General features: G+C 52.7%; 2 protein-coding genes across 4 annotated transcripts in view; one reads left to right on the forward strand and one right to left on the reverse strand.

The window, feature by feature from the left end:
• The window catches only part of LOC120920763 (cyclin dependent kinase 2 interacting protein), a 35181-nt gene extending 30302 nt beyond the window's left edge, over positions 1 to 4879 (reverse strand). Inside the window, exon 1 of one of the 2 annotated variants that reach the window (XM_040333043.1) lies at positions 4768 to 4879. In XM_040333043.1, the coding sequence (XP_040188977.1) occupies positions 4768 to 4774 (7 nt within the window). In that variant the 5' untranslated portion in view covers positions 4775 to 4879. Of the gene's footprint in view, positions 1 to 4495; positions 4592 to 4767 lie in introns of those variants that run through there. The other variant, XM_040333042.1, reaches the window with a different exon arrangement.
• An 11-nt stretch (positions 4880 to 4890) lies between these two features.
• The window catches only part of TECPR2 (tectonin beta-propeller repeat containing 2), a 74136-nt gene continuing 64992 nt past the window's right edge, over positions 4891 to 14034 (forward strand). Inside the window, exon 1 of one of the 2 annotated variants that reach the window (XM_040332996.1) lies at positions 4891 to 5052. The gene's annotated coding sequence lies outside the window, so the exon portion shown is untranslated. The remainder of the gene's footprint in view (positions 5053 to 14034) is intronic. The other variant, XM_040332995.1, reaches the window with a different exon arrangement.

Raw genomic sequence — 14034 nt, forward strand, 5'->3', positions numbered from 1 at the left:
GACACCAACAAGGAGGCGCCATTCCTTCCACTGACACCAACAAGGAGGGGCCATTCCTCCCACTGACACCAACAAGAAGGCGCCATTCCTTCCACTGACACCCACAAGGAGGCGCCATTCCTTCCACTGACACCAACAAGGAGGCGCCATTCCTCCCACTGACACCAACAAGGAGGGGCCATTCCTTCCACTGACACCAACAAGGAGGCGCCATTCCTTCCACTGACACCAACAAGGAGGCGCCATTCCTTCCACTGACACCAACAAGGAGGCGCCATTCCTCCCACTAACATCCACAAGGAGGCGCCATTCCTCCCACTGACACCAACAAGGAGGTACCATTCCTCCCACTGACACCAAGGAGGCGCCATTCCTTCCACTGACACCAACAAGAAGGCACCATTCCTTCCACTGACACCCACAAGGAGGCGCCATTCCTCCCACTGACACCAAGGAGGCGCCATTCCTTCCACTGACACCAACAAGGAGGCGCCATTCCTTCCACTGACACCAACAAGGAGGGGCCATTCCTTCCACTGACACCAAGGAGGCGCCATTCCTTCCACTGACACCAACAAGGAGACGCCATTCCTCCCACTGACACCAACAAGGAGGCGCCATTCCTTCCACTGACACCAACAAGGAGGCGCCATTCCTTCCACTGACACTAAGGAGGCGCCATTCCTTCCACTGACACCAACGAGGCGCCATTCCTTCCACTGACACCAACAAGGAGGCACCATTCCTTCCACTGACACCAACAAGGAGGCACCATTCCTTCCACTGACACCAAGGAGGCGCCATTCCTTCCACTGACACCAAGGAGGCGCCATTCCTCCCACTGACACCAACAAGGAGGCACCATTCCTTCCACTGACACCAACAAGGAGGCACCATTCCTTCCACTGACACCAAGGAGGCGCCATTCCTTCCACTGACACCAAGGAGGCGCCATTGCTTCCACTGACACCAAGGAGGCGCCATTGCTTCCACTGACACCAACAAGGAGGCGCCATTCCTTCCACTGACACCAAACAAGGAGGCGCCATTCCTTCCACTGACACCAAGGAGGCGCCATTCCTTCCACTGACACCAACAAGGAGGGGCCATTCCTTCCACTGACACCCACAAGGAGGCGCCATTCCTCCCACTGACACCAACAAGGAGGCGCCATTCCTTCCACTGACACCAACAAGGAGGGGCCATTCCTTCCACTGACACCAACAAGGAGGCGCCATTCCTTCCACTGACACCCACAAGGAGGCGCCATTCCTTCCACTGACACCCACAAGGAGGCGCCATTCCTTCCACTGACACCCACAAGGAGGCGCCATTCCTTCCACTGACACCCACAAGGAGGGGCCATTCCTTCCACTGACACCCACAAGAAGGCACCATTCCTTCCACTGACACCAAGGAGGCGCCATTCCTTCCACTGACACCAAGGAGGCGCCATTCCTTCCACTGACACCAACAAGGAGGGGCCATTCCTTCCACTGACACCCACAAGGAGGCGCCATTCCTTCCACTGACACCAACAAGGAGGGGCCATTCCTTCCACTGACACCAACAAGGAGGCGCCATTCCTTCCACTGACACCCACAAGGAGGCGCCATTCCTCCCACTGACACCAACAAGGAGGCGCCATTCCTTCCACTGACACCCACAAGGAGGCGCCATTCCTTCCACTGACACCCACAAGAAGGCACCATTCCTTCCACTGACACCAAGGAGGCGCCATTCCTTCCACTGACACCAACAAGGAGGTGCCATTCCTTCCACTGACACCCACAAGGAGGCGCCATTCCTTCCACTGACACCCACAAGGAGGTACCATTCCTTCCACTGACACCAACAAGGAGGCGTCATTCCTTCCACTGACACCAACAAGGAGGCGCCATTCCTTCCACTGAGACCCACAAGGAGGCGCCATTCCTTCCACTGAGACCCACAAGGAGGCGCCATTCCTTCCACTGACACCAACAAGGAGGTACCATTCCTCCCACTGACACCAAGGAGGCGCCATTCCTTCCACTGACACCAAGGAGGCGCCATTCCTTCCACTGAGACCCACAAGGAGGCGCCATTCCTTCCACTGACACCAACAAGGAGGTACCATTCCTCCCACTGACACCAAGGAGGCGCCATTCCTTCCACTGACACCAAGGAGGCGCCATTCCTCCCACTGACACCAAGGAGGCGCCATTCCTTCCACTGACACCAACAAGGAGGCGCCATTCCTTCCACTGACACCAACAAGGAGGGGCCATTCCTCCCACTGACACCAACAAGGAGGCGCCATTCCTTCCACTGACACCCACAAGGAGGCGCCATTCCTTCCACTGACACCAACAAGGAGGCGCCATTCCTTCCACTGACACCAACAAGGAGGCGCCATTCCTTCCACTGACACCAAGGAGGCGCCATTCCTCCCACTGACACCAAGGAGGCGCCATTCCTTCCACTGACACCAACAAGGAGGCGCCATTCCTTCCACTGACACCAACAAGGAGGGGCCATTCCTCCCACTGACACCAACAAGGAGGCGCCATTCCTTCCACTGACACCCACAAGGAGGCGCCATTCCTTCCACTGACACCAACAAGGAGGCGCCATTCCTCCCACTGACACCAACAAGGAGGGGCCATTCCTTCCACTGACACCAACAAGGAGGCGCCATTCCTTCCACTGACACCAACAAGGAGGCGCCATTCCTTCCACTGACACCAACAAGGAGGCGCCATTCCTCCCACTAACATCCACAAGGAGGCGCCATTCCTCCCACTGACACCAACAAGGAGGTACCATTCCTCCCACTGACACCAAGGAGGCGCCATTCCTTCCACTGACACCAACAAGAAGGCACCATTCCTTCCACTGACACCCACAAGGAGGCGCCATTCCTCCCACTGACACCAAGGAGGCGCCATTCCTTCCACTGACACCAACAAGGAGGCGCCATTCCTTCCACTGACACCAACAAGGAGGCGCCATTCCTCCCACTAACATCCACAAGGAGGCGCCATTCCTCCCACTGACACCAACAAGGAGGTACCATTCCTTCCACTGACACCAAGGAGGCGCCATTCCTTCCACTGACACCAACAAGGAGACGCCATTCCTCCCACTGACACCAACAAGGAGGCACCATTCCTCCCACTGACACCCACAAGGAGGCGCCATTCCTTCCACTGACACCAACAAGGAGGCGCCAATGCCATTCCCTCCACTGACACCAACAAGGAGGCGCCATTCCTTCCACTGACACCAACAAGGAGGCGCCATTCCTTCCACTGACACCAACAAGGAGGCGCCATTCCTTCCACTGACACCAAGGAGGCGCCATTCCTCCCACTGACACCAACAAGGAGGTACCATTCCTCCCACTGACACCAACAAGGAGGCGCCATTCCTTCCACTGACACCAACAAGGAGGCACCATTCCTCCCACTGACACCAACAAGGAGGCACCATTCCTTCCACTGACACCAAGGAGGCGCCATTCCTTCCACTGACACCAACAAGGAGACGCCATTCCTCCCACTGACACCAAGGAGGCACCATTCCTTCCATTGACACCCACAAGGAGGCGTCATTCCTTCCACTGACACCCACAAGGAGGCGCCATTCCTTCCACTGACACCCACAAGGAGGCGCCATTCCTTCCACTGACACCAACGAGGCGCCATTCCTTCCACTGACACCAACAAGGAGACGCCATTCCTCCCACTGACACCAACAAGGAGGCGCCATTCCTTCCACTGACACCAACAAGGAGGCACCATTCCTTCCACTGACACCAAGGAGGCGCCATTCCTTCCACTGACACCAAGGAGGCGCCATTCCTTCCACTGACACCAACAAGGAGACGCCATTCCTCCCACTGACACCAACAAGGAGGCGCCATTCCTTCCACTGACACCAACAAGGAGGCACCATTCCTCCCACTGACACCAAGGAGGCGCCATTCCTTCCACTGACACCCACAAGGAGGCGCCATTCCTCCCACTGACACCAAGGAGGCACCATTCCTTCCACTGACACCAAGGAGGCGCCATTCCTTCCACTGACACCAACAAGGAGACGCCATTCCTCCCACTGACACCAACAAGGAGGCGCCATTCCTTCCACTGACACCAACAAGGAGGCACCATTCCTCCCACTGACACCAAGGAGGCGCCATTCCTTCCACTGACACCCACAAGGAGGCGCCATTCCTCCCACTGACACCAAGGAGGCGCCATTCCTTCCACTGACACCCACAAGGAGTTTAGTCAGGCCTAGGGCAGCACAAATCCTAAATACACTACTGCGGGTGACGTCACTCCGGCGCATGCACGCGGGAGCCGCCTTTAACGGGCACGACCCCAGCTGGAAACAGCACAGCGTGCTCCTTCAAGACGGCGCATGCGCAGAAGAAGGCGTCGCTCTGGGAAATTGCAAATATCTCGGAGATATAGCAAGCACTTGCAGGTAAACCTTAATCTAGGCTTACCTGTAGGTGTAACTTTTCCCCAATTGTTTACAACCACTTTAATATTCTCCATGACCACCGGCAGGGGGATTTTCCATCACTTCCTGTTGCTGTGACACCAGGATATAAAAAAAAAAAAAAAGTTGTGTTGTCACCGATAGCAACTAAAAGATTGTCAGGAATTTGTGTAAAATGGAAATCTTTGGGCTTTAATTCTCTTAGTAGAATGAATAGAAATCCACGTTCTCCTATAAAGACCCCCCCTCTCTCTCCGCGTCTCCCGGGTCACTTACTCTCCATGACAACGGCCACAGCGCGGCGGAACTCCCCAGTCAGCACGGCGCGGGCCGCCCACGTGACCCTCCACACACAAACGGCGCTTCCGCCTTCCGCACGGGGACCGGAAGTGCGCTGACGTCAGGGCAGAGCCCCCCCCGGATTGGTCGGCGTTGCTCTGTGTTTTGGTTGTCTGGAGGTGGTGGGGATTGTATATTTTTTTTTTTAGCTGTGTCAGGGGGAGCTGCGATCTGTGAGAGGCGGGCGGAGGGGCCCCACCTGAGGAGCCGCTGACGGAGCGGGTGAGACTGGGCTGTCCGGGGAGGGCTGTGTGCTCCGGGCCCCGGCGTCTGAGCATCATATATATGTATAGTGTGTGTACACCTGTATGAGGAGAGCTACCCACCACCATCATTCTCATCTCTCTACTGTCCTTCTCTGTGTGACATCATATACAGAGTACAGGGGGGTGAGGGGGCACCATATACAGAGTACAGGGTTGGTGAGGGGGCACCATGTACAGGGGGGGTGAGGGGGCATAACAGAGAGGGGGCACCATATACAGAGTACAGGGTTGGTGAGGGGGCACCATGTACAGAGTCCAGGGGGGGGCACCCTATACAGAGTACAGGGTTGGTGAGGGGGCACCATGTACAGGGGGGGTGAGGGGGCACCATATCCAGAGTACAGGGGGGTGAGGGGGCACCATATACAGAGTACAGGGGGGTGAGGGGCACCACATACAGAGTCCAGGGGGGGGTGAGGGGGCACCATATACAGGGGGGGGTGAGGGGGCACCATATACAGAGTACAGGGGGGCATATCCAGAGTACAAGGGGGGGGGGTTGAGGGGGCACCATATACAGAGTACGGGGGGGGGGTGAGGGGGCACCATATACAGAGTACAGGGGGGGGGTGAGGGGGCACCATATACAGAGTACAGGGGGGGTGAGGGGGCACCATATACAGAGTACAGGGGGCACCATATACAGGGGGGTGAGGGGGCACCATATCCAGAGTACAGGGGGGGTGAGGGGGCACCATATACAGAGTACAGGGGGGGTGAGGGGGCACCATATACAGAGTACAGGTGGTGTGAGGGGGCACCATATCCAGAGTACAGGGGGGGTGAGGGGGCACCATATACAGAGTACAGGTGGTGTGAGGGGGCACCATATACAGAGTACAGGGGGGGGTGAGGGGGCACCATATCCAGAGTACAGGGGGGGTGAGGGGGCACCATATACGGAGTACAGGGGGGATGAGGGGGCACCATATACAGAGTACAGGGGGGGGTGAGGGGGCACCATATACAGAGTACAGGGGGGGGGGTGAGGGGGCACCATATACAGAGTACAGGTGGTGTGAGGGGGCACCATATACAGAGTACAGGTGGTGTGAGGGGGCACCATATACAGAGTACAGGGGGGATGAGGGGGCACCATATACAGAGTACAAGGGGGCATATCCAGAGTCCAGGGGGGCACACCATAGATACAATTACAGGAGGGGCGCTTCCATTTATACAGTAGAGGGGGGGGGGGGGGCACCGGTACGGAAACTTTATTATTATTATCCTGTCTTCTGTATGCAGGTTTATGTCCTCATTGTGAGACGTATTTGATGTGCTTGGTGTGTAATATCATTGTGTGGATGGGTTGTTGTTGTTATTAATAAATATACGCTCACCGGCCACTTTATTAGGTACGTCTGTACAATTGCTTGGTAACACAAATTGCTAATGGGCCAATCGCACGGCAGCAACTACTTGCATTTAGATGCGGTGAAGACGACTTGCTGAAGTTTAAGCTGTACATGGGTAACAAAGGGGATTGAAGGGACTTTGAACGTGGCACGGCTGTTGGCGCCAGACGGGCTGGTCTGAGTATTGGTAGCCTCAGTCTTTTTCCGTCTCTAACAGGTTTTCTATTTGTCTCCATCCATCTTCCCATCAACTCCACAGGCTAGATGAAAATCCAATAATAGTTTTAAAAAAAAAAAAAAAAATCTAAAAATTCAGAATTGTTATCTTTAAATCTGATTTTATTTGGGATTTAAATTGGTTTTTGTCCCTTTCCCCCCCCGACTCGTCCCTTTCCCCCCCGACTCGTCCCCTTCCCCCCCGACTCGTCCCTTTTTCCCCCCCGACTCGTCCCTTTCCCCCCCCGACTCGTCCCTTTCCCCCCCCGACTCGTCCCTTTCCCCCCCGACTCGTCCCCTTCCCCCCCCGACTCGTCCCTTTTTCCCCCCCGACTCGTCCCTTTCCCCCCCGACTCGTCCCCTTTCCCCCCCCCGACTCGTCCCTTTCCCCCCCCGACTCGTCCCTTTCCCCCCCCCCCGACTCGTCCCTTTCCCCCCCCCCCCGACTCGTCCCTTTCCCCCCCCCCGACTCGTCCCTTTCCCCCCCCCGACTCGTCCCTTTCCCCCCCCGACTCGTCCCTTTCCCCCCCCGACTCGTCCCTTTTCCCCCCCCGACTCGTCCCTTTTCCCCCCCGACTCGTCCCTTTTCCCCCCCCGACTCGTCCCTTTTCCCCCCCCGACTCGTCCCTTTTCCCCCCCGACTCGTCCCTTTTCCCCCCCCCCGACTCGTCCCTTTTCCCCCCCCCCGACTCGTCCCTTTTCCCCCCCCCCGACTCGTCCCTTTTCCCCCCCCCGACTCGTCCCTTTTCCCCCCCCGACTCGTCCCTTTTCCCCCCCCGACTCGTCCCTTTTCCCCCCCCGACTCGTCCCTTTTCCCCCCCCGACTTGTCCAGTACTGCGACCTTATGGCGGACACTTTTTGACACATATTTTTGATGGGTGCACCATATACAGGGGGGGCCCGTCAAAGTATGAATACTTTTTCAAGGCACTGTCACTCTGCCGCTCAGACATGTGGGTCAGTTGTACCTGTTTCTCGTCCTCCCGTGAGGGCGCATTCATTTGTTTATTGCTTGGATTTTGTTGTGAGCGTAAACCAGCTCTATCTCCTAGCAGACGGTAGAACTCCTGACAGCTTCATTAGTGTAATGGACACAAGATTTATAGAAGGGAGAAATAATCCACTTTATGCTTCCTTATGTTTTTTCCTCCCCTCCCCATAACCCGCCCCGAGAGCTGACCCCGGGTGTAACAGACGCAGTCTTCTAGTCATTCCAAAGCCGGATACTCCGCTCTAGGCTTGGAAGGTTCCCCTGTTATCACACGCTGTCACATGCCACTAGCAGGTGATTCGTTATTTTGATTTTATCAGGAGAATTTATTTTCTCATCCTTGCAGACCAGTTCATACAGAACAACCTATACAAGGTGTGGGTTTAACCACTTGCCGCGCCCGCCCTGTTGCAAAAAGACGTCGGCAAAGTGGTTTCAATAGCCTGACTGGACGTCATATGACGTCCTCGGGATATTGAGCCGATGCGCGCCCCCGGGGGCACGCATCGTGGCGATCGTTGTTGCGGGGTTTCAGTCTGGGTATTCCAGCTGTGCCGCCCCAGGTCGCTAATTCTAGTCGCAATTGCGACCTGGCGCCCAGGGTTTGTCGAGCCCCCGTGTGTGATATATATATATATATAATTTTTAGCAGTAGTCTCTATGAAAAATTGATAGCTTGCATTTACCTACAGAACACATTCCCGAAAATAGCTCACCTGACATTCCTCTGGCGTTGTGGAGGCCGCCAGCTGTATGTCATTATGGAGAGCAATGAGCAAGGTGAGCTGGTAATTACAGGGCGATTGATCAGTTCGGCATCTGGTACTGTGATCATTGGGAAGAATTTTACCTGGAAGAGGCTTGTCTGATCTAAAGAATAGATTCCTGTGTGTCTTCCTGCCTTTCTTCCTCCCAGACCCAGGACAATCGTCTCTTGTGTGGGTTCGCTCTCCGGAACCGCTTGCTCGCTCTCCGGAACCGCTTGCTCGCTCTCCGGAACCGCTTGCTCGCTCTCCGGAACCGCTTGCTGTAATCGGCAACTTCAAGGAGCGGCGTTTTTTTAAAAGTAGGACGTTCCGTCGTCTAGAAGTGTTTCTCTACGATTGGAGCTGTGCGGGTTTAAGCGGAATATGAAGTTATTCTTGGGCTGGAACAGATCAACGTCTCCGGGGGGTGGACAGACGTTCGACTTGGAAGGATAATTGCCTTTGCCATAGGCAGAGCTGGTTCTTGCTCGTTGTGATTGTTTGTTGGGTTTATGGTGAGTAGCATGGAGCAACGGAGAAATGACGAGCTATGGAGAAACGGAGATAAACCTTCGCAGTGACATCTACCAGAAGCCACATACGGCCTGGGGGGGTCAGAGGGGTGCAGCACCAAATCCACATACGGCCTGGGGGGTCAGAGGGGTGCAGCACCAAATCCACATACGGCCTGGGGGGTCAGAGGGGTGCAGCACCAAATCCACATACGGCCTGGGAGGTCAGAGGGGTGCAGCACCAAATCCACATACGACCTGGGAGGTCAGAGGGGTGCAGCACCAAATCCACATACGACCTGGGAGGTCAGAGGGGTGCAGCACCAAATCCACATACGGCCTGGGAGGTCAGAGGGGTGCAGCACCAAATCCACATACGACCTGGGAGGTCAGAGGGGTGCAGCACCAAATCCACATACGGCCTGGGAGGTCAGAGGGGTGCAGCACCAAATCCACATACGGCCTGGGGGGTCAGAGGGGTGCAGCACCAAATCCACATGCGGCCTGGGGGGTCAGAGGGGCGCAGCACCAAATCCACATACGGCCTGGGAGGTCAGAGGGGTGCAGCACCAAATCCACATACGGCCTGGGGGGTCAGAGGGGCGCAGCACCAAATCCACATACGGCCTGGGAGGTCAGAGGGGTGCAGCACCAAATCCACATACGGCCTGGGGGGTCAGAGGGGTGCAGCACCAAATCCACATACGGCCTGGGGGGTCAGAGGGGTGCAGCACCAAATCCACATACGGCCTGGGAGGTCAGAGGGGTGCAGCACCAAATCCACATACGGCCTGGGGGGTCAGAGGGGTGCAGCACCAAATCCACATACGGCCTGGGGGGTCAGAGGGGTGCAGCACCAAATCCACATACGGCCTGGGAGGTCAGAGGGGTGCAGCACCAAATCCACATACGGCCTGGGGGGTCAGAGGGGTGCAGCACCAAATCCACATACGGCCTGGGAGGTCAGAGGGGTGCAGCACCAAATGATGTGATTGTGACCAATTTGAAGATAAATTTTGTGCTTACCGTATTTATCGTGGTATAACGCGCTCCCGCGTATACTGCGCACCCCTAAAGTTGACCCAATCCTGTGGGAAAAACGTTTTTTTTGTACTTACAATTTTGGTGTCTTGCGCGGCGTCCATCGGCGGCCTCGTCTGGTCCGGTGGCCTTCTGCGGCGGGTCCGGTGGCCTTCTGCGGCGGGTCCGGTGTCCTCTTCGGCGGGTCCGGTGTCCTCTTCGGTGGGTCCGGCGTCCTTCTGCGGCGTCGTCCCCGCTCGTTTCCCGCGCTGAGTTTGAATACTTCACCGACATATACCGAGTGCAGTACATTCGGCAAGGCTCGGCTTAGCTCGCGCTCACGCTCTGTGACGTTTATGCGTGAGCACGAGCGAAGCCGAACCTGGCCGAATATACCCGAGTGTACTGCACTCGGTATATGTCGGCGCAGGATTTCAAACAGAGCGCGGGAAGCGGCTATCAGCGTATATCGCGCACCCACGATTTTCCCCTTATTTTAAGGGGAAAATAGTGCGCGATATACGCCGATAAATACGGTACTTTTTGTTTTTGCTTTACCTGGTTAGCCGTGGACTGTTGTTGGTGAACCCATATATATATATATATATATATATATATATATATATATATATATATATATATATATATATATATATATATATTTTAGCAGAGAATCTAGAGAATAAAATGGCGATTGTTGCAATATCTTATGTCGCACGGCATTTGTGCGGCGGTGTTTCAAACGCAACTTTTTGGGGAAAAATTTACTTTCATGAATTAAAAATAAAAAGTAAAGTTAGCCCAATTTTTTTGCATAATGTGAAAGATGATGTTACACCGAGTAAATCAGGGGTTGACAAATTTGCTTGGAATCTAGGAGCCAGGTAAAAAAGTTAGGAGCAAGAAAACGCGCCCTGTCCCGACGAGCTTGCGCGCAGAAGCGAACACATACGTGAGCAGCGCCCGCATATGTAAACGGTGTTCAAACCACACGTGAGGTATCGCCGCGATTGGTAGAGCGAGAGCAATAATTCTAGCCCTAGACCTCCTCTGTAACTCAAAACATGCAACCTGTAGATTTTTTTTAAACGTCGCCTATGAAGATTTTAAAGGGTAAAAGTTTGTCGGCATTCCACGAGCGGACGCAATTTTGAAGCGTGACATGTTGGGTATGAATTTACTCGGCGTAACATTATCTTTCATATTAATAAAAAAATTGGGGATAACTTTACTGTTGTCTTATTTTTTAATTTAAAAAAGTGCGCTTGTAAGACCGCTGCGCAAATACGGCGTGACAGAAAGTATTGCAACGGTCGCCATTTAATTCTCTAGGGTGTTAGGATAAAAAATATATATAATGTTTGGGGGTTCTAATTAGAGGGAAGAAGATGGCAGTGAAAATAGTGAAAAACAACATTAGAATTGCTGTTTAACTTGTAATGCTTAACTTGTAATACCAACGGCCACCACCAGATGGCCCCAGCTCACCAAAAAATTCCCCCCTTCCAATTCAAGTCGCCAGGACCCTATTTCTAGTCGCCATGGCGACCTGGCGCCCGGGATTTGTCGAGCCCTGGAGTAAATAGATACCTAAGATGTCACGCTTTATAATTGCACACACTCGTGGAATGGCGACAAACTACTGTACCTAAAAATCTCCATAGGCGACGCTTTAAACTTTTTTCCCGGTTACCAGGTTAGAGTTACAGAGGAGGACTAGGGCTAGAATTATTGCTCTCGCTCTGACGATCGCGGCGAAACCTCACATGTGTGATTTGAACACCGTTTTCATATGTGGGCGTGACTTCCGTATGCGTTTTCTTTGTTGGGGAGGGGGGCGGTTTAAATTTTTTTCTTTTTTTTCTTCTTATTTATTTTCTTTATTTTTATTATAATTTATTTTGTTCTTCTTATTTATTTTTATAATTAATATATTTTTTAATTTTTTTTCTTCTTTATTTTATTTTTATAATTAATATATATATATATATATATATATATAATTTTTATTTTTTTTTATTTTTATAATATAACATTTTTGTATTTTATTTTTTACATTTTGATCACTTTTATTGTTGTCACAAGGAATGTAAACATCCCTTGTGACAGTAATAGGTGGTGACAGGTACTCTTTATGGAGGGATCCCTCCTTTGCACTTCAAAGTATTCAGATCGCCGAAAACGGCGATTCTGAATACTGTGTACTTTTTTTTTAAATCCGGCGCCATTGGCAGCCGAGAAACCCGGAAGTGACGTCATGACGTCACTTCCGTGTTTACATTGCGGAGACTGAATCAAAGTAGTTTACGGCTTAGTTTCAGTCTGTGCCTGGACACTGGAGGCGCCGGATCGAGGATCGGGTCACGCGGTGGGACGGGAGACCTGGTCAGAGCAGCGGGGGAATGTTAGCGGCATCGGTTGTTATTTCTGGATAGCCAATCGCCGGCTCTAAACAACGGTACCGGGATGATGCCTGCATCAAAACGAGAACAAAACGTATATTGCGGGACCAACCAGGCCGGGGACTACTGTAGCCCGGTGACCTGTCTGGTTCCGCAATATATGTTTTGTTCTTGTTTTGTATTGTTGTCCTGATGTTTTTTATAACTATGCTTTTTTGATACTATGTTTTAAATAGCTATACCTGCAAAAGGGACCAGCCTGAAGTGTTGGAACATGACTTAAAGGGGTTGTAAAGTTTTTTTTTTTTTTTTTTTTTTTTTCTAAATGGGTTCCTTTAAGCTCGTGCATTGTTGGTTCACTTACCCTTTCCTTCGATTTCCCTTCTAAATGTTTTTTTTTCTTTGAATTTCTTACTAACTGTTCTGGCTGACTAACCCCCAGCCAGATGATGGGGACAAGTTTACCGAGGAGGAACAGGAAGTGAGAAAAGGGGTGGGACTTTAAATGAAGTTCATGATGGCAAAAATGAACACAGTGGTGGAATATATAATATTTATTATTTAATATCACATAACAAACATGTTTAACATACATTGGATTACATATACAAAGAAACCTCATATTTGTGGGTAGATGTGTAACTTAGGATACACGGGCCCGGATTCGGAGACGAGTTACGACGGCGTATCTCCGGATACGCCGTCGTAACTCTGAGTTGCGGCGTCGTATCTATGCGACTGATTCAGAGAATCAGTTACGCATAGATTTCCCTAAGATCCGACCGGCGTAAGTCTCTTACACCGTCGTATCTTAGGCTGCCTATTTACGCTGGCCGCTAGGTGGCGCTTCCGTAGGTTTACGCGAGGAATATGCAAATTGGGTAGATACGCCGATTCAGAAACGTACGTCCGCCCAGCGCATTTTTTTACATTTTTTTCGGTTAGGCTTTTTCCAGCGTAAAGTTACACCTGCTATATGAGGCGTATCCTATGTTAAGTATGGACGTCGGGCCAGCGTCGTATTTTACATCGATTACGTCGTTTGCGTAAGATGTTCGCGAATAGGGCTGGGCGTAATTTACGTTCATGTCGAAAGCATTGGCTTTTTGCAGGTTAATTTGGAGCATGCGCACTGGGATACGTTCACGGATGGCGCCGTTCGTAAAAAACGTCAAATACGCAGGGTCACATGTAATTTAAATAAAACACGCCCACATCATCCACATTTGAATTAGGCGGGCTTACGCCGGACCACATACGTTACGCCGCCGTAACTTAGGGCGCAAGTTCTTTCTGAATACGGAACTTGCGCCCTAATTTACGGTGGCGTAACGTATCTGAGAAACGTTACGCCCGCCGATAGATACACTATTGTATCTGAATCCGGGCCACGGTGTGTAATAGCTCGACGCGTTATTTCTTTCCTTCTCCCATTCCCTCCTACCGGATGTTTTGTTGAGGACCCCCTGTACCATGGTCTTCTACCCCCTACTCCCGGTTGGCACCACTTCACCACCCAGTTGTCACTCCCCCTAAATTCACACTGCCCCTCCTCCCTTTCTCCCCTCCCCCCTCCCCCCCCCCTCCTCCCTTCTCCCCCCCCCCTCCCCCCTCACTTCCCCCCCCCCTCCTCTCCCTTTCTTCTCCCCCCTCACTCCTCCCTTTCTTCCCCCCCCCCTCCTCCCTTTCTTC

The sequence above is a fragment of the Rana temporaria genome, chromosome 13 (assembly GCF_905171775.1).
Source record: "Rana temporaria chromosome 13, aRanTem1.1, whole genome shotgun sequence".
NCBI classification, from domain to species: Eukaryota; Metazoa; Chordata; class Amphibia; order Anura; family Ranidae; genus Rana; species Rana temporaria.